Genomic DNA, 20,045 nt, shown 5'->3' on the forward strand with positions numbered 1-20,045 from the left:
AAATTATGTACATGTGAGTATACTGCACTGGTACCCACAGAACCAATAGTGCCAACATGAGCAGACGGGCATCCACCTTACATCCGCTTTCTGGTGGAAAACGTCTGACTATCAAACGACAGTCTATAAAAGACATGCCACAGGGTTTTTTGCCAATGGCCCCACGGGGATCGGTTTGTCTTGCCGATATCCAGGAGAAGTACGTGTACACCACGATGCGTATCTACCCATCACACCCGGACATGGAACCAGAACTGATCGTTGCTCAAGGAGCTACTGGAACTCATCGCTCACTATTGGAAACGCGGCGCCAGTCTATTTTTCCAGCTGACCGGCGCCAATCCGTATTTCCAGCTGACCGGCGCCAATCTGTATATCCAGTTGACCACAAAGACGAACTGCTTGAATTTGAAGCTCGGGATAACAGGTATATTAAACGGCTGAAAAGAAATTGTATAAAGGAAATATGTAAATGGCATTTGGTGTTAATGTCTTATCAGCAATTCGTATACCTCTTGAAACAGTGATGAGGCCAAATGTTCGAAACATGATAATATCTTTCTGTCCTTTGCGACGTGATAAACCTACAGTCCTTCCCACAGGGAACGTAATTTTTTCATACTATGGAATTTATTACAAGTTACTAGTATTTATTTATATATTCACCGCTGATTAATACATTGTGCTGGAATGTCATTAAACAAACATTGCACGGTAAAGCTGCAGCTTCTAGTAGCCTATATCTTTGATATTTAAGTAACTAGAATAGATCATGAACTTTAATTTGTTTCGATTGACTTTAGATCTAATTTACAATATAGATAATGCTTTTAGGTAGCAGTACACCAAATAGTATCTTAGCGGATCGAAGTTCCAGGTACACTCGCCTCTTTACTCCAAAATTAGCGCTTCCAGTCCTGCCATTGGTGATACAAGTGACAGCTAGGGTTTGTCGTCATAAAATGTTGTTTCATCTGGCCAGTAAATTGCAGTAATTTAATTTGAACTAGTGTTCATGTACCAGTTACTAATGTGCGGGATCCTACTAAACATAAAATGTCACAGCGGCACTAGAGTAGTCAGACGCTTTCCGTTATGTCTGAAACGAGCAGCTTAACCTCAGGTTTTTTCCTCATTTACTTTAAGGGTTATGTATGGTCGTGTTTAGCATATATATATATATATATATATATATATATATATATATATATATATATATATATATATATATATATATATATATATATATATATATATGTTGCAGTGGCGTAACGGGGAGGGTGGGGGGGGGGGCACGTTTTTCGTTTTTTAAACTATTAAATCTTATAAAATCATACCTACATACATACATACATACATATGTGGTGTGGGTTGCCTCCCCAGCAATAAAAAATCCTGGCTATGCCAGTGATATGTTATATAGCAGTTTTAGTCACATTTGTTACCATTGTTGTTTATGTGATTTTATTCGGTGGTACACACCTTTTAGTAATTCTGAACGACGAAACCGTCATCAGTGATCAAGACCGTTTCTCTTCACAACGCCGAGACCAATGAGCATATAACGTAAAAAAAAATTCACGAATCTCTATCTGGTGCTTCATCTATAGAATGGGGAATTCATCCTTTTTGCATTGCCACAAAGAGGACTGCCATTGCCAGAAGTTTAGTAACTCAAACTAGCACAGGACAGAGCTCATAGGAGTAAAACAGTAAAACTCCAGACGATCGGAACGTGATTGCCGAATTCCCATTAAAAATACAGAAGACGTGTACTTTACGAAGAAAATTTAAAACTATATTTCTGAAGTTTCATTGTTTGTTTCCAAACGGCTTGGGAAAATACCTTTGTTCATTAATATGAATATCATCTATAAATATTACAAATAATGCACATTTTTGGCATTTTGTCTTTAAAATAACGAGACTTGTGAGTTACATATATGATATAGGTAGTTGACGATTTTAATGTTAAAGTTTCTTTTAAACGACACCACTAGAGAACATAGATTTATTAATCGTCGGCTATTGGATGTCAGACATTTGGTAATGTGACATGTGGTCTCAGAGAGGAAACCCATTACATTTTTCCATTAGTAGCAAGGGATCTTTTATATGCACCATCCCACAGACATGATAGCACGTACCACAGCATTTGGTAATATATACCAGTTGTGGTGCGCTGACAGAGACCGGCCTCGGTGGCGTCGTGGTTAGGCCATCGGTCAACAGGCTGGTAGGTACTGGGTTCCGATCCCAGTCGAGGCATGGGATTTCTAATCCAGATACCGACTCCAAACCCTGAGTGAGTACTTCGCAAGGCTCATTGGGTAGGTGTAAACCACTTGCACCGACCAGTGATCCATAACTGGTTAAACAAAGGCCATGGTTTGTGCTATCCTGCCTGTGGGAAGCGCAAATAAAAGATCCCTTGCTGCCCATGAAGTGGCGACAGCGGGTTTTCTCTCAAAATCTGTGTGGTCCTTAACCATATGTCTGACGCCATATAACCGTAAATAAAATGTGTTGAGTGCGTCGTTAAATAAAAACAATTCTTTCTTGGTGCGCTGACAGGAACGAGAACTAGCCCAATGCGCCCACGGACGGGAGTCGATCCTAGACAGACCGCGCACCAAGCGAGTGCTTTACCACTAGGCTACGTCACTGCTTCACGATTTTAATGATGCACTGATTAAGCATTGGCTTGTGGAACAGGAGTCGTATTCACTTTTAGTGTCGGTGGTTTCTCACAGTTCACATGCGATGAATGTAGCGAAAGGCCAGATATAGATCGACGTGTAACTTTTCAATGTGAGGAAAGGAAATGAAGGAAATGATGTTTTTATTTACGGTTATATGGCGTCGGACATATGGTTAAGGACCACACAGATATTGAGAGAGAGTAAACCCACTGTCCCCACTTCATGGGCTACTCTTTTTGATTAGCAACAAGGTATCTTTTATATGTACCATCCCATAGACAGGATAGTACATACCACGGCCTTTGTTACACCAGTTGTGGAGCTCTGGCTGGAACGAGAAATAGCCCGACCGCGCACCAAGCGAACGCTTTACCACTGGGCTACAGCCCGCCCGTCAATATATGGACGTCAACTTTTGCACTCACATTGATGATGCCTCAGTGTGTGTGTGTGTGTGTGTGTGTGTGGACGGGAGGGGTGGGGAGTATGTATGGCTAAAAATTCATCTTGATTGTCTGGCAAATAAAACTTTTTGGACTTTCGTCCAGTCACAGCTAGACCATCACTTCTCACGGCTGATTTGACTTAAAACCAGGGCAGGTTGCACATGTGCGCATTCGGCGTTTGGTCAGTTTCTGATTTTCATGACCACAGAAAGCAATGGGAAATGGTTTCATCCTTGTTGTACCTGAATTTGCCTCAGTACATTCACAAGAACTCTTAACGTGATTGACATTTCATTTCAGTTTGATACTTTTTTGTTGTTATAATTTTCAAATATATTTATAAATCTGATCAGCAAAATATATATTTGAGAATTCCTAAGAATGAAATCAAAAACAGTGTATAAAAATGTTTAAACCAATGGTAAAAGTGGCAGACTAGATTTTTTTTTAATGTATAAGAAAAGGTTCAAATGTAAATTTAAAAAATATTTCCGTTAGTATAAAGTATAACATTGAACATTTCATAGTCTTTTAAATATATAAAATCGATTTCTTAAAAAACAGGGGGAGACCAAGCGAAATATCCAATGTTAAAGGGTTATGAAAAATATATCGGGGGACAATGATACTGGGTCAGCTAAAAATAAAAGGCACTTTTAAATTAAAAAGGACACATTCTGGCATTTTGGACGGGGGGTATCGATCTCTTTTGCGACTTTTGCCCTCCTCCTGCATACAACTGTATGGTCAAGAGACTGGTGGAGTCAAACACCAACCAGTGGCGGATCTAATGGGGACACTCCACCTAAAGTTTGCAACAGTTATATTGTTATGCTATTTTTTCATTTGTTTTCTTTGGAGAATCCGAGGAATCCTTTCGGGAACATATGTGGCGGCCACATGTCAAGTCCCCCCCCCCCCCCCCCCCCCCCCGCGCCAAATGAATTTTCTGTATCCGCCACTGCCAAGCGACCAGCGTGTAGTTGGCACATACGTGATTTTAAAGTATATTAATAAATCATATGTACAATTAATTATGGGCCGTTTAAATAGTTAGCCTACGTAAAGTTCTGAGAAGAGTGTGTCATAGGATGTGTTATTACAAAACATTACACGAGGGAAGGAAGGTATGTTAAGAATTACATTTTCAAAATAGCCCAATATCTTTTATTTTATTTATTCGTAAATTAATAACTGCCAGTTTGTTCCATTAGGCCTACATATTATATTTATGGGTTTATTGTTTGTTTTTTTATTTTTTATTCTGTTATTTAATACGGTACAAAAGAAAGAAAAATATGCAAATGATCCAAACCAATAACAGGCCTGTAGGAACTACATAATTATGTTATTTAGTGTGTGTGTGTGTGTGGGGGGGGGGGGGGGGGGGGGGGGTGTCACGGGCTCTAGTGGGGCGAAGCACAAGTCAGGTTGTATCTGTATTTATATATAGAGTTGGTGGGTGCTGTAGGCTATATCATTAATATCATTATTTGATAGTCAAAATATGTCACGGTAACAGGGAAGAGAGGTAGAGACAGAGAGAGGGAGAGGGAGGGAGGGAGGGAGGGAGAGAGAGAGAGAGAGAGAGAGAGAGAGAGAGAGAGAGAGAGAGAGAGAGAGAGAGAGAGAGAGAGAGAGGGAGGGGGGGGGGGGGGAGAGAGAGAGAGAGAGAGAGAGAGAGAGAGAGAGAGAGAGAGGAGGAAGGGAGAGAGAGGGGAGAGAGAGAGAGGGGGAGAGAGAGAGAGAGAGAGAGAGAGAGAGAGAGGGGGAGGAAGGGGAGGAGAGAGAGAGAGAGAGAGAGAGAGAGAGAGGGGGGAGAGAGAGGGAGAGGGAGAGAGAGAGAAAGCGAGAGAGATATTAGAGGAGTTGTGGTGATCGTATTGTTGTTATAAAACCTTGTATGGGTGGGTGGGAGGTGAGTAAAATGAACATTATATTTTGCTTTTATTAATAATTGTTTAACAGTTCCTATGCTAAAATAACAAATAAAAAAACAAAAGAAAGAAAAAAAGACACTCGACTTTCAAAGGTACTTTTATCTAGATCATTTGTTAATAATACCTTAGGATTTGTATATAATGTGCTTGCATATTTGTACTAAAGCAGGACGTTGTTGGTTTTAATTCAGGTTCATCATAATGCAGGTGTAAAACTGTTACCGGTATGTTTTCGAATTCTTACTTTTGTATTTCCAGCCGATGACTGCTGCGCATGTACCGCGACATTAGTGACCGGACATGGCAACGAGAAAGACTATCAATGCTAGACGTATTATTTTCTGTTGTTATCAATGAAATTTGAATAAGTGTTTAATGTCATGGCTTCTAAGGGCACTAAAAAGGGTTCAACTTCTAATCGTGTAAACTCAGGAACACCGAGAGAGTAAGAACCTTTCAACAAGTGCTCGATTTTTAAACATTTATTTATGTTCCTTGGATACAATATGGCCGCCCCCATGTAGTCTGTCAAATCCAATAACGTATTAGCGCTCCAGTTGTGGGCTACGGCATAACTGCCTACGTCTAATGGATTTTGAACACTTGTTTGACGCTCATTATGGTTACATTACAAGGCGTTAAAGCTCTATTTACAAAGTTTATTTATTATAGAGTCGAGTCTGATAATTCCGTACAGGTTTGGATGGAAGGAAGTTCGTGTATCGTCAACGTCCCTAACTGCGTTATGCTTCAAATTCCGTCCATTTTGTTTACTCGTGAACAGTTCGCGCAATCAACATCCGATTTGTTGTCATCGACATGTCGTTCATTTATGAAGTTTTTCTTCACAGTTCAGGAACATTTTCATAAACAATAAAGTTCAGAAAAGTAAGTATCTAAATACAAAACTTTACAAACCTCTAAAACCATTAATTTTACTAAGTCGTTTTTGTTTATTCCTTAAAATTACCGATATCGGGTCCACATGACTCGTAGAAATTGACTTAAAATGGAGAAAGATGAATTAACATTCGGTGCATGTCACATGACCTCACACGTGCCAGATCAACAAGGCCAAAGCATTTAATTTTTACGATTTTTAAGACCCCTGTTTTCAGTTATTACATTCGATCTGCAAAAGGTATACTACATTTTTTTGCCTCTATTGTAGTGAATAGTATTCATATTCCATTCATAATAATTGTAAATAATTTTGAGTGTATAAATTGTGTTAATTATGAATCTATTCATTTAAAAAATTATATTTTACAAACTATTCACTGGTATATAAATGCAATGCCAATCAGTATCGACATCGAGTTTTAGCAATGTGTTGGTAAAGCGCGGACCGGACCAGAACGTTTGACAAATTGAATTTTTCCTTTTAAAAAATTATTAAACAAAGTGTTCGTCAACTGTGCATATTTAAGAAACATATATTTTTTCATGTAGTGGCCTTAAAAATGAAACATGACGAGCCGCACATGTGTGTTACGATACTTTTTGCAAACGCATGTGCCTGAACGCAGTTAAACGTCGCACTCATTCCTGTTTATCGGAGGGTGTTTCACTTTTGTTTACTAGAATGAATTTGTTTTACATCCACATTGTTGATACCAAGCATTATTAATTTATGAAGTAATTAGTACATGTAAATGTACACATATGTTGGAAAAATTAACCAATAAACCAATAATATTTTCTTCTAATTTTATGTTGTTTGGTTCATTAGTGTAGTCTGACTTCTTTTCCCTTTCAGGAATGGAGTTATTCAAAAATTTCAGCAATACTATAGACATATATAATTATGACATACACTGATGCAAACAATTTTATTTTTTAATTACAATATGTACTATTAAAATAATTTGATGAACACAGCTATAGATACCTTTTCAGTGTTAAATGGATTGATGAATGTGCAACTAAATATGTGTAGGAATCAACTTGTCTTGAATTTCATTATTATACATGCACAACAAACATGATTAGGATAGTTGGGATGGGAAAACATCACTGGTTCTGAGGATGTGGTTCAATTAGAACTATGACCCAAGCATTTCAGGTGTGCACTACCGACTGAATTAGATCCCTCATATTATTATTATTATTTAAATAACCCGTTAAATGTAGGCATACAATTAGTTAATTGATAGTGTTGGTTGGGATTAACATTCACGTGGCATTTTCAATGAAACAATTATGCAACCAATCTCCCTTAATATTTTGTAACACGTCATTTGAACTGCCACTACCAGTTATAAATGACTGTGACATCTATGTCAAGTCAGCATTACGTTATTAATCAAAAAGGTCCCAATGTTGTTGATAAAAAATATACAAACTCTGACAAAATCTGTCATTACAAAGGATTTTATTCCAAATGTGGGATGCCATAATAAAGATAATCTAAAACAAACATAATTTTAGACCCCATCTTAAATGCGAAACAAGTTGTTTACTTTCAAGTAGACCAGCGAGTACTGCGCATCAAATCATGTTTCAGTCACATGGTCTGACTTTCTGACAAATGTGTTAAAAGAAACAAAAATTAAAGTTTTATTTGATTTTTTTTAAAGATAAAAAAAAAAAAAAAAAAATAGATGTAAAAAAACCACCTTTTTTTGTAAACAAGACCTACGCCTATTCCTACATACCTATTATCATTTCTTTTCCTTCTTTTTATTATTCTGTCAAGTCCATAACTATATGAACAGTATATATGAGTTAGCCGTATAAGACATTGTGATCTATTACCTTACAAAAGTGGACTGTTTCTAACTAATAATAACTTAAATAAGCAAAGGAGTTTTGATCAGATTTGTATGTATTCGAATATGTCTATTAAACCATTGTTTTCCGATTGGTATAGCAAATATAAGTGCATGTCATAATATATTAAAAGATTTCATGGACGCTACTGTTCACGTCACATTTTTGTTTTCTGGTATTATTAAAGTGGTCTTTTTATCAGCTACATAATGTAAATAGCGGCAATCAGTATTCAAAATTATTTTACGTGTTATGTTGTTTGAAATATTTATAGATACTTTATGTTATTATTGTGATTAATTTCCATAATGTATATTTTCTGTGTGAAATAGATTCAGAAACATGCATCAGGTTTTTATTGTTAACTGTAAACATAAAGTTACAACTTGTGAAATTGGTTCTAGTTAACTAATGTTGACATGCAGTATATTCCAAGTTCTTCAGGCCCACCGCCGAGTTTTTTCAGGTGGGTGGAGCCAGTGATCAGGGTTGTTAGTAAGCAAGGCATGAAGTGCTATGCCTGAGGTCGTGCAATGCTCGAGATGTACAGGGGGTCCGGGGGCATGCTCCCTTGTAAACATTTTAAAATTGGATGGCTTTAAACATGTTTTCTTGGCATTTGAATCACAAAATTAGCCATTTTAAACAATAATTATAAACTATTTAAAAGATTATTTTACATAGTGTTATATTTTTATTTAAATGGCCTTAAACTTCACCAGATCTCACCGGTTAAGTCGGGGTTGGGAGGAGAGCAAGGATGAGGATCCGAAATGTCTGGGGACATGCTCTCCACATAAAATGTACAAAATTGGATGACTTTTCTAACATTATTTCTTGGCATCTAAATCACAAAATAAGCCAGTTTTAAACAATAATTTTAAAACTATTTTGAGGATTATTTTGCATAGTATTATAACCCAAGAATGTTTATTATTTATTTATTTAGATATCGCCATGGTTGCGATTTCTTGGCATCTAAATGGCAAAATTACCCATTTTCAGACACTGATTTTAGTTTCTCTTTTGTAGTTTTATAACCCAGTAATTGTTATTTAGATGAGTTAAAACACATTACTCTTGGATTTGTATCACTAAATCATGAATGTTAGCATTAACTGCTGTTACTGCACACAGTACTGAAATGGTTACATCTATGTTTCGTTTACAAGTGTTTGGTTTCTGTGACTTTTTTGTGCTTTGAATGGACACGTGCAGGGAAAGAGAGTTTGGGGGGTCAAAACCACCCTCCGATCAAGCTACTTTTCTCTTGTTTTCAGTACAAATTCTGAGAGAACATGTCTTGACCCCCATAAACTTTGCTTACCACTGTCTAGACCCCCTGCTAAAAATCACTGCACATGGACCTGAACAGCTATAACTGGCCCATAAACTTTGCTTACCACTGTCTAGACCCCCTGCTAAAAATCACTGCACATGGACCTGAACAGCTATAACTGGCCCATAAACTGTGCTTACCACTGTCTAGACCCCCTGCTAAAATCACTGCACATGGACCTGAACAGCTATAACTGGCCCATAAACTGTGCTTACCACTGTCTAGGAATTCCATTATATACAAATAAAAAACCCCAACCCTACATGTAATGTAAGAAACAATTATTTTGTATGAATTAGTGTGGCAATTACCGGGTGTCATAATTTGAATGGTCATGTTTTACTAATTATTAACTTCAAACTTTATTATTATGTGTTTTAAAATGTGGACATGTACATGTAGTTTATATATACCATAGTGTATCGAACATTTGATTCCATATTTTTGATTTCTTCAACACTTGACCTTCATTATAAACTTGGTTGAATAATTTGCATAGTCTGCAAATTTCATGATAATCTGTCCAGTCTTTAATAGTTGAATGTAAGTCAAGTAGAAAATGAAACCAAACTAAATTATATATGGCCAGAATAATGTCATGAATTTTTCAAACAAATGAACCAACTGTTTAAGAATAATAACTTTCTTAATTTTATATACAAATTATTAAAAAAACAAACCCCTACATGTAATGTAAGAAACAATTATTTTTAATAATTAATTTCTATGCAAATTATTGCTTTAAATTTTTTTCTTAATTTTAACATCATTTAATTAACCATATCAATTAAATTATTTTATAATTAAAAGATATTTTCAGCTTTCATCTATAATACCTGAATTGTTCATTTTTAAAAGTGTTTAATAAAATCACAATGCACTGACATTTTTTTTTAATTGTTCAACTCGGAACAAAATATCGTCTACCCATTATTGAAAATAGCACAAAAGAATACAACAATAAAGAGATGCTAAACACGTGGGACTTTAATCAATACTTGAGACTGACAGCACAGATCAGACATCACTCTGATATTGATTCCATGCGACAAAGAGAAAACTCCCTCGGCTCATTACTATTCAACAAGTTTACCTGTGGATAACCTGTGACGGCCAGTGATCAGTACAGTGGCAGGTTTCCAGTAGGGACAATGGGTTGAGGAGAAGTCGGGCTCTAGACTTCTCCTCTGACCTGACACAAAGGGAGTTGTCCGGGGTCAGGTTGATGAGTCTGTTTTAATCAAGGTGACAGTAGACTCTTGTGAGTAGTTAAAATGGGCGTGGTGTTGGAGCTGCTGTGGTCTCAGGTAGGCTTCTTTCTGATGTATTTTTGTTTCTCTTTAAATGCCAAGTCAACAAGCTGGCATGATTAGGCCACTGACTTTGATAAATGAGTTGATTTACATATATAATTAAAATTGTGAATTTTCAGCTAGGCTTAAAACATTGTAACAGTTCGCTGAGAATAGTTTTGGTATGAAAACAACATTAAGATCCACCTTCCCACTTTCCCTACAATGATGTACAGTTGTATTACTTGGGACAAGGGTTTGCAGTTAAGTCTTATTTTGTAAATACAAATATCCTACCCCCACCCCAACCCCCCAATGTTAGTGTTTTAAGCTCCATCTCCCTCTTTAGGTGACATATCTGATTATTACTATTATTTAGTAAAATTGTATTAACTTAAAGTAAAGTAGGGCTAGTGAATATTTAATTGTGGCTAGTAAATTTTTTTAATCACTGATCCCATGACTAGTGGATTTTACAAAAATTCTGGATTAAGCCCTGTTTTATTTGTCTAAATTTTGTGACTAACTTCTTAAATGTTTTACATTTTAGTATTTTTCTTCAATGTTTAAATGATCATTAGGTGTCATCTGCTGTACCTTTATATTTTGGACTTTTAAAACCTGAACCATTTTAGGATATTTTCTTATCATTTATATTATTATTATTATTATTATTTTTTGGTGTGTTTGTAATAATGTACATATTAAAGGGCTGTTAACAAGTATCAGTAAACTGTATGCTGAGAGGGGTTAAAACATCCGTGTATGATTTTTAACTGAAAAAATCAACAATAATATCCCTTACAAAATCTAGAATTAACAAATACTGTATTTGACATCCAGTAGCTGATAATTAATAAATCAATGCTCTTAAAACAAAAACTTTTAACACATTTTTTTTTTACATACTATGCTTTGTATACTTGTATAAGTGTTGATCATTGTAAATGGCCCATATTGAACATTACTAGTATTACAGTTCAAAGCTTGAAATATCGGCCTGTGAAAAGCAAAGAGCAGTCCATTTTTTTTACCTATAGCAGGTGAAATGCAAAGTCACCTTTTAAAACCACCAAAAATATAGAAGGTCATTTTTCAAGAGACTTGTTTATGTACAATTATCTCATCTGCTATTTAGCTCAAGGTCCTGTTAATTTTAATTCCGTAATGCTCTAAAATACATCTCATAAGACATAATTTTTCACAAACTATCCTAAACCACGTGCTGTCTTATTTCCAGCAGACCATATTTTTTCTTTGCAGGACATATTTCTGGTTGTCTTGCTATTTTGAAAACATAACAGTGCCATATTTTACTTCCTATACCGTGACCTGCAGTTAATTGCTGTAAACTTTATTTTCCAACTGTATGCAAAATGTATAAAACTGAAGAATGTGTTGTTATATTTACAGGGCTGCATCTATTGCTGCAAGTGTTGGTGGACAAGACAAACGTAAAATTAATATCTGGCCTGAATGGAATGATGCAGATATCAATGCTGAGAAATGGGTATGGCATTTTGTTGTTGTTAGTCCAACCTTAATAAGAATAAATTAATTTTGCTTTAACCCTACCAAATAAAACAAATTACCAAGTTTTGCATTTACAGCTATTTCAAGAGATTAATACGAAAAAGACAAAGATTTTAAAAATTAAAAGTGTACTTACAGAAATTAACAAGTTGGGTGTTTTAGGGTCAGTGATGCCTAAAAACAAAGCTGTACAAGCATTACATTGATTGTATATTTACCATACTTTAAATACATGGTTATTTAAAACAAGCATTCTCTTATAATTATATTTTCAATTATGGATGATTGTTTGGTGACTGTTAATGGTACTCTTTTTGTGAAAAGTCATAAAAAAATACAACCGTATAATATATTTTTGAATTTTATATAAACGACCGCCATGTATAGAGACTTGGTAAATGAGGGCCGGCTATATACATGGCAGACAATAAAAAATATATTATTTCATGACAAAAATAACTACGAATATGCTGAAATAAAATAATAAACAGTCAGAACTTAAACTCACATTTATTATTATTATTATCAGGTGCGTGTGCATGGAATTTAGCAGGGGAGAGAGTCCCGATGGTTACAATGCTATAGTGCTTGGTTCGAAAACGGATAACATGTTTTCCAGTGTCACCAATGTGGCCTACGACCAGCCAGTAGTTTTTCGTTTAACGTTTGCAAATTATTTTTGACTGATTCGCAAAGTGATAATTTGGTTTAATGTATAGCATAAAAAACCAGTATACTGTTGCATGTTTTGCCATCCAAAGGTTGGCTTAATTATTACTTAACGCAGTTGAATCCAGTTCTACGTGCAGGGACATGCACGTTAATCTTGCATTTTTGTAGCCACCCACCCTCCCTGATAAAACGCCGCCCCTCCACCCCAAAAAGGTAGTAGTAGGCTAATAATAATAATAATAATAATAGAAATAATAATTGTGTATTATTATTTTTATTATTATTATTATTATTATTATTATTATTATTACATGTATTATAATGTTGGTAAAATCATGTCGCGGTGGAGTGGGTGAGGGTGGTTGTTACAGAAACATTAAATAAATTTAGAGGGGGACCCGGGAGTGGTCTTAGTGTTGCTGGTATAAAAACTATGTATTTTGAGTTTTATTGCCCCTTATCATTATTATTATTGATTGATTATCATTGATTCATTTGATTGATTGATTGATTGATTGATTGATTGATTGATTTATTTATTTATTTATTTATTTTTATTTTTATTTATTTATTTATTATTATTAATTTTTTGTTAGTACTGTAGGGGCAATATTACGCTATTCATATGTCTATGGAAAACGTACCCAAAAGGGTCTGCTAGATTCATATACTCCTCTCCTCCATTTCAGAAAATGCATTGTTCGTACAGTACTTAGTATGAATTCCTCCTGTTCCAGATGGTTCGGTAATATGGATCAATCACATACTTATTTACTGCCTATATACATTTTTGCTGTGAATATAGCCAGCCCTGGTTAGCGGAGGTTATATACACGGCTGTCGTGTATATATATATATATATAGTCACATTGTATATAAACACCGTCTAGTTCAGAGTATTCTTTAAAAATGTAACAATTCCTATCCCAAGTCATCTGTTATGGCATATTTTGCATAATAATGAATTTGACACGGTGGAAACTGAAGGTGTTTGTGATCCAGATGTTTAGAGTTTTTCGCATACAACTAATGATAAATTAACCTATAGATGCAAAGGCATAACTAGTTGGGATTGTCAATGTTTAACATGCTTCTGTTACTACAATAAATTAATGTATAAGCTTATCATTCAGTACATGTTTTTATTAATTTTTAACGACTTATTTTCATTTTTTTTTTTCTTCTATTTATCCTACATTGCAGAGGACGGTCAAGCGTTCTCATTACATGAGCTTGGTAAAAAAAAAAATTCTTTTCTATTTATCCTACATTGCAGAGGACGGTCAAGCGTTCTCATTACATGAGCTTGGTAAATCGTTTTAGCACTGCGGTTATTTGGGGGATGCCCATCACATGACTCAAAATAATACGTCACACCTCTACTCTCCAAATAGCCGTTATTTTTCTCTGAATTATGGACTGTCGACATAATTCAGTTATTTTTTTTAAAATATCAATAATAACTGGCATATTGTGGTTATGTAGGTGGTTCAATAAAGTACTTTTAGGTACAAATCAAATGTATATATTGTCATATAATACTTTGTTGGGTCAATAATTAGGTCAACTATCCATGACTGAGTGCCTTTAAAGCCTTATTAAAGTCTTTTGTAGTAAAATTAAACATCATTTGTTATACATAGATGTACAGTTAAGTTTTCCTATAAAAACAGTTAAAAAAAATTAAAAGTTGGCAAGTTAACTTAGATAAAACCTAGTACAATTGCAAGATATATTTCAGTCTTATAATTAAGCAGAGGTGTTAGTGTTTTTAAATGTTGTAAATGTGAGACTATATTAACCAATCAAATAGTTTGCAAACATTAGTGAAACATTTGCTGGCTATACATGCATTAATACACCAATATGAAGACCTACTATGATACAGTCAAACATCATTATCTCCTAGTTGAAGGGAGCAAACCAACAGCACAGTGGATTGAGATAAACACTAGTTTTGAATGAAAATCATGCCATGGGATCGGTTTTCACCTCAAGATTTCCTGGGCTAAAGAGATAATAGAAGTTGAGATAATAAGGTTTGACTGTATTACTAAAAAAAATGTGGTACAAAGTTTAAATATTTCCTTTGCACAATTATAATAGACATTAATAATATGTATAGCTTAGTAACTACATCATCTTTTTTTCTTAGTTTGAAACAGAGGACATCCATCCATCCATCCATCCCTTCCTCCCTCATTGTGTCCCTTCAAAATAATGTTCATATGCAATATTAATTACTTGTAGGAAGTTGCTCGAAAAGATGACAGAAAAGGAAAATCACCAGTTGTGGTAAGATATACATTTAATAAACTAGGCTACATAAAATCCAGTTTAATACAGTTTGATACTTGGCAGTTAATCCCTCATTTTAGAGGATTTAAGCTTTTGTTCCATCTGAGATATGAGGAAGATTTTAATATTTTGCTTCTTGTTGGGAGAGGAATGTACATGTGTAGGTCATTTGTAAAGTGTGGGGAATTTGGTTTCTGTTCCAACCACTGTTTCATGACTGATATAAAATTAAAATGTTATGATGTGTGTTACCCATTGCCTTTTGCTGCAAATTAGTAATAAAGACAAGCCATCTGGAGAAAGTGGCTTCTTTTCTTATTCTCTAGATGAATTATCACTGTACCAGATATTAAACATCCTGTAACCACCAATTAAGCAGTGTGCTTAGTTATTAAAATAATCCTGAGCTATTAATTTTTCAGTCAGGAAAAATATTGTAGCATGGTTTCATATAATGCTGTTGATACTATAATTATTATATTAATTTTTAATTTGTTGTTATACCTGTGCATCAATATTTTGTACTTCAGGTTCCGCATTACTTTGATGATCCTGATGGGAAAATTGAAATGCCATCATCCTTAAAAGTAAACCACTGGAAACGGCCTCAGGAATACTTTCTTGAGAAGGTATAGAAAACATAAAATTGCTAAAATCAGTGGACAACAAAATAAACCCCCTTATTGTTACAGAAGGAAATGTGTATGCTCTTGACTAATTTGGGTTGTGTTTACAAGTTAACCCATATCTATCAATGATACCTGGCAAATGTGTAACCAAATAGCCTTAGTTTAAAATGTGCATTGGTGTTATTACCCAAACACTCTTTCCCATCTAATATAATATTCCAGGCCTTCGGATTTCACGGTAATAATCGTTTCTGGTATCGTGTTGGTAAAATCACAGACTGAAATTTCATTTCCCATGATTATTATATTGAGTACGACTATTCAACGAAAGTATGTTTGACACAATCACAAGACCCGATTCAGATTGTTGTGTAAACTGAACTTCTCAGTGTTTCGGTTTAGGTAAACCCAAGTTGGAGTTCCAACATGCACTCAAATCAAATGCATTACACATTTGAACCAAAATCACTGGCATTAATTATTTGTAGTGTATCTTAAATATAGGGATCAAGAAATGGTATTTAAATTCAATTATGATTTTGAAGAAAATATTTAACCTCCTGCCAACTATCACTAAGTCGAAAAAAGTCAATGTCACGCAAGTGCTTGAGTACTGAAGGTGTCAATCGAATAGGCCCTTTATTGGAGGAAATGATGTAGGCCTAAACTGTTATTTTTATTTGGCTGTCAAAATCACAACAGCATGCATGTAATGGAGAGGGCGTGTCAAAAATCAACTTTATACTGAGTTTGAAAATGTGTCTCTTTGCACAGATTTTTGTGATAATTTAAATCAATGATATTAAAAATGGGTTCCCATGACTTGTTTTCACAGAACTTAAAAATAGTTTCTGATGGGTTCCCATGATCACAAGGCACGGAACTGAAAAAGTGTTTCCCATGAAATTTAAAATCCTTTGGCCTGATAGTCAAGAGATAATAAACATAAAAATCATAAATTACCAAACTCAGAAGTTACAGAAAATGAATCCTTTTATGAAGTATGGCTGGAATAATAATAATTCAGCCCTACAGCGATAGTATTGTAGATATTGCATGTTGTATTAATTTATGATAATGTAAACAGAGCAAATGTGATCTGTCATTGCCTTGTCATCATTGATATTTAGAGTAATGCTTTTAGTTATTTATAATATAAACATTGCAAATGTCAGCTGTTCTTCAGTCTGTTATTAATAATATAAACAGAAAAAATGTGAGTTAATCTATCATTGTTTTGGCATTCCAGTTATGCATATTTTATTTGATATTTTTGTGGAAATTTGTTTCAGACACCTGTTATATTTGACTTGGATCAACTGAGCAGTGGATTTGATCTTGTTACCAATAATGAGCATCTTCATGAGAGTGAGGTAAGGTTGCAGTTGGTATTAAATGTTGATTAAAGCAACTTCAAAAAATAATAACATGAAAATAAAAATAAAAGTTTTAATTGAGCTTAATATCTGATGTTTTTCATACAAATATAATTACTCTGAAATAATTGTTTTGCTATAGTCGACAAATGTTTATAATATAGTTATATAATACACACGTGTGTGTTTATCTTTTTATTAGTCCAGATAGTATGAGCATAATAGACAATTATAAATATGTAGTTGGTTAAAAATATTTAACAAATGAATTGGTGGAAAGTTTTGTTTTGTTTTTTGTTTTTGTTTTTATTTTAACAAACAACAAGAAAGAAACAAAGAAAGGATAAAAAAATTAATGAAGAAATCTTTGCTGAAAGTAAAAGTCAGTTGAGTAGATAACCAGTTGTTGGTCAGATCAAATTAGTGGTGTTTTTTTTTAGGTTGATGTAATATTTATAACAACTATTCATAAATTAAGATATTGGGTTCTTGACTGGCCTTCCTTGTGTTGAATTATTAAGCTTGTGATGATGTAGAACGACTGTGACAGATGAATTAGCTCTCTGTGGATAACCCATGGATGACACCTGCTCTCACCTCAAGGCTCCAGCATGCTTTTCTAATAACTTATTGATTTTCACCCCACTTTACCGCGGGAAGCTGCTCTGGATTACCATCAGTTTAATCAGTTTGGACTGAGTTGAGTGTTTACACAACACACCTGGATTAAAACCTGTTGTGTGTGTTTGACTTTTATCTTTGTTGACTCTGTGCACTATTGAAGTACGTTGACCATGCTGACAGTACTAAGTAGCACATTGATTTAACCACTGAGCTCTTTATGACACCTTCATCAGTATGACCTAAACAGTTGTTGCGTTCTTTCATCTGTTCTTCCCATAATTCATCTGTCCATTATCTTTCTTGCATCCCTCCATCCCCTTAGTTTGACAACCAATAGCGGATGCATTTTTCATGCTCTTTATGCTCGGGCATCTTTAAACATTCATTAATTCATTCATTCATTCCCTCCATCCCAGCCTCATCCCTTCCTCACTTCTTCAAAACCCATTTATCCATCCATACATCTATCCACCCATACATCTATCCACCCAAACCCACCCATTCATTGATATGCTCATCCATCCATCCATCCATGCATCCATCCATCCACCCTCCAATACATCTATACACCCATATACTCACCATCCCATCTTCCATCTATCCTTCCATCCATCCATCCATCCATCTATTTATTCACCCTCCAAACCATCCATGCATCCATCCATCCACCCATATACTTACCATCCAACCACTCACTGCCCCTCATTTCTCCCCAAACCACCTATCCATTCACCCAAACCAACCCATTCATCAATATGCTCATCCATCCATCCATCCATCCATCCATCCACCCATTCATCCATCCACCCATCCATACACCCATATTCTCACCATCCCACTCATCCATCGAACCATACATCTGTCCCTCACTTCTCCAAAACTCATTTATCCATTGATACATCCACCCAAACCCACACATTCATCAATATGCTCATCCATCCCACCATGCATACATCCATGCATGCATGCATGCATCTATCCATCAATCCATCCATCCATCCATCCATCCATCCATCCATCCACCCACCCATCCATTCACCCATCCATACACCCATATTCTCACCATCCCACTCATCCATCCAACCATACATCTGTCTCTCACTTCTTCAAAACTCATTTATCCATTGATACATCCACCCATCCACCCAAACCCACCCATTCATCAATATGCTCATCCATGCATCCATCCATCCATCCATGCATCCATCTATACACCAATATACTCACCATCCCACCACCTGCTCATCCATCCATCCATCCACTCATCCATCCATCCATGTATCCTTCCATACATCAAAACCCCACCTGCCATCACATATTAGTCAGGTGCAAATAGCATTTAAAAAAAAAAAATTCCTGTCTTTTACAGTTATCCAACATTGTACTCTGTGAATAAAAGCATCTGTTCCTGAAATGAAAATATGAGGCACCTGACCCTACCAAGTTAAAACAACATTCATTTTATTGACTAAAAATATCACTACCGGGTAATCAAGATTTTGGAAGAAAAATATTCCCTTTGTAAAGAAGATAATGTTTGTTTTAAACGTAATATTTCAGTTAATGCGATACATCATTAGTGAGATAACAGCACTATGGGAAATGAGTACAGTGAAGACCCCAGAAAAGACTGACCCCAGCGCGACGGTAATGGTTCCAGTAGAAGACAACTCACACACATGGAAACCCTGGGAACACATCTATGCTCTGTGCAAAGCTGGAAAAGGACCTCATATGCCAATGTACAATGCTCATGGCAAGTACGTGGTACGACTATATTGGATGGTAAGGCTTTTTTTAATAATTATATTGTAGAATCGTGATAATTTTAATTGAGTTAGTATGATTTTGTTTCTGATTATAGTTTGAAGTAACAAATGAATATCCATTGTTAACTTGTTAAATTTTTTCTCTCTGGATTTAAAATACTATTAATGCTTTGTTTATCGTGCTATATTACAATTTTGATTGTAATTGAATGTTACAAATAATTTAAAAAGAATGTTTATTTTTCCTGAAAGAATTAATCACTGGTTTTGTTGCTATACAATGTATTTGATGGCAATATTACAATTTAATTTCAGTCTTTTGACAGAGGAAATAAACATTTATATACAAAATCATGTTAAAAAGAAACTGACGACATATAGAGATACCCACCACTATTTTTGCAGTCTGATTTAGTCATTGTTTTTATATCTTGTACTGAAAAGATTGTATTTGATTAATGTTTTGTTATTCATTTAGGGTTGCTGGAGAAAGATATATGTTGATGACAGTCTTCCTTTTGATGATGATGATAAAATGCTTCTACCATGTACGACAATTGCCGAAGAGCTATGGCCTATGCTGCTAACCAAAGCTCTCATTAAAATAGCATCTTTGGAGTGAGTATTTTGATAATCACGTTCACATTCTATGG

At 35.1% G+C, this 20,045-nt stretch overlaps 1 protein-coding gene across 2 annotated transcripts in view; it reads left to right on the forward strand.

The window, feature by feature from the left end:
* The window catches only part of LOC121370662 (androglobin-like), an 85,449-nt gene that overhangs the window by 4,809 nt on the left and 60,595 nt on the right, over nt 1-20,045 (forward strand). Inside the window, exons 1-7 of one of the 2 annotated variants that reach the window (XM_041496049.1) lie at nt 5,397-5,533; nt 11,905-12,001; nt 14,947-14,991; nt 15,525-15,623; nt 16,916-16,996; nt 19,184-19,408; nt 19,871-20,010. In XM_041496049.1, the coding sequence (XP_041351983.1) occupies nt 5,469-5,533; nt 11,905-12,001; nt 14,947-14,991; nt 15,525-15,623; nt 16,916-16,996; nt 19,184-19,408; nt 19,871-20,010 (752 nt within the window). In that variant the 5' untranslated portion in view covers nt 5,397-5,468. Of the gene's footprint in view, nt 1-5,396; nt 5,534-11,904; nt 12,002-14,946; nt 14,992-15,524; nt 15,624-16,915; nt 16,997-19,183; nt 19,409-19,870; nt 20,011-20,045 lie in introns of those variants that run through there. The other variant, XM_041496050.1, reaches the window with a different exon arrangement.

This window comes from Gigantopelta aegis, chromosome 4 (assembly GCF_016097555.1).
Source record: "Gigantopelta aegis isolate Gae_Host chromosome 4, Gae_host_genome, whole genome shotgun sequence".
NCBI classification, from domain to species: Eukaryota; Metazoa; Mollusca; class Gastropoda; order Neomphalida; family Peltospiridae; genus Gigantopelta; species Gigantopelta aegis.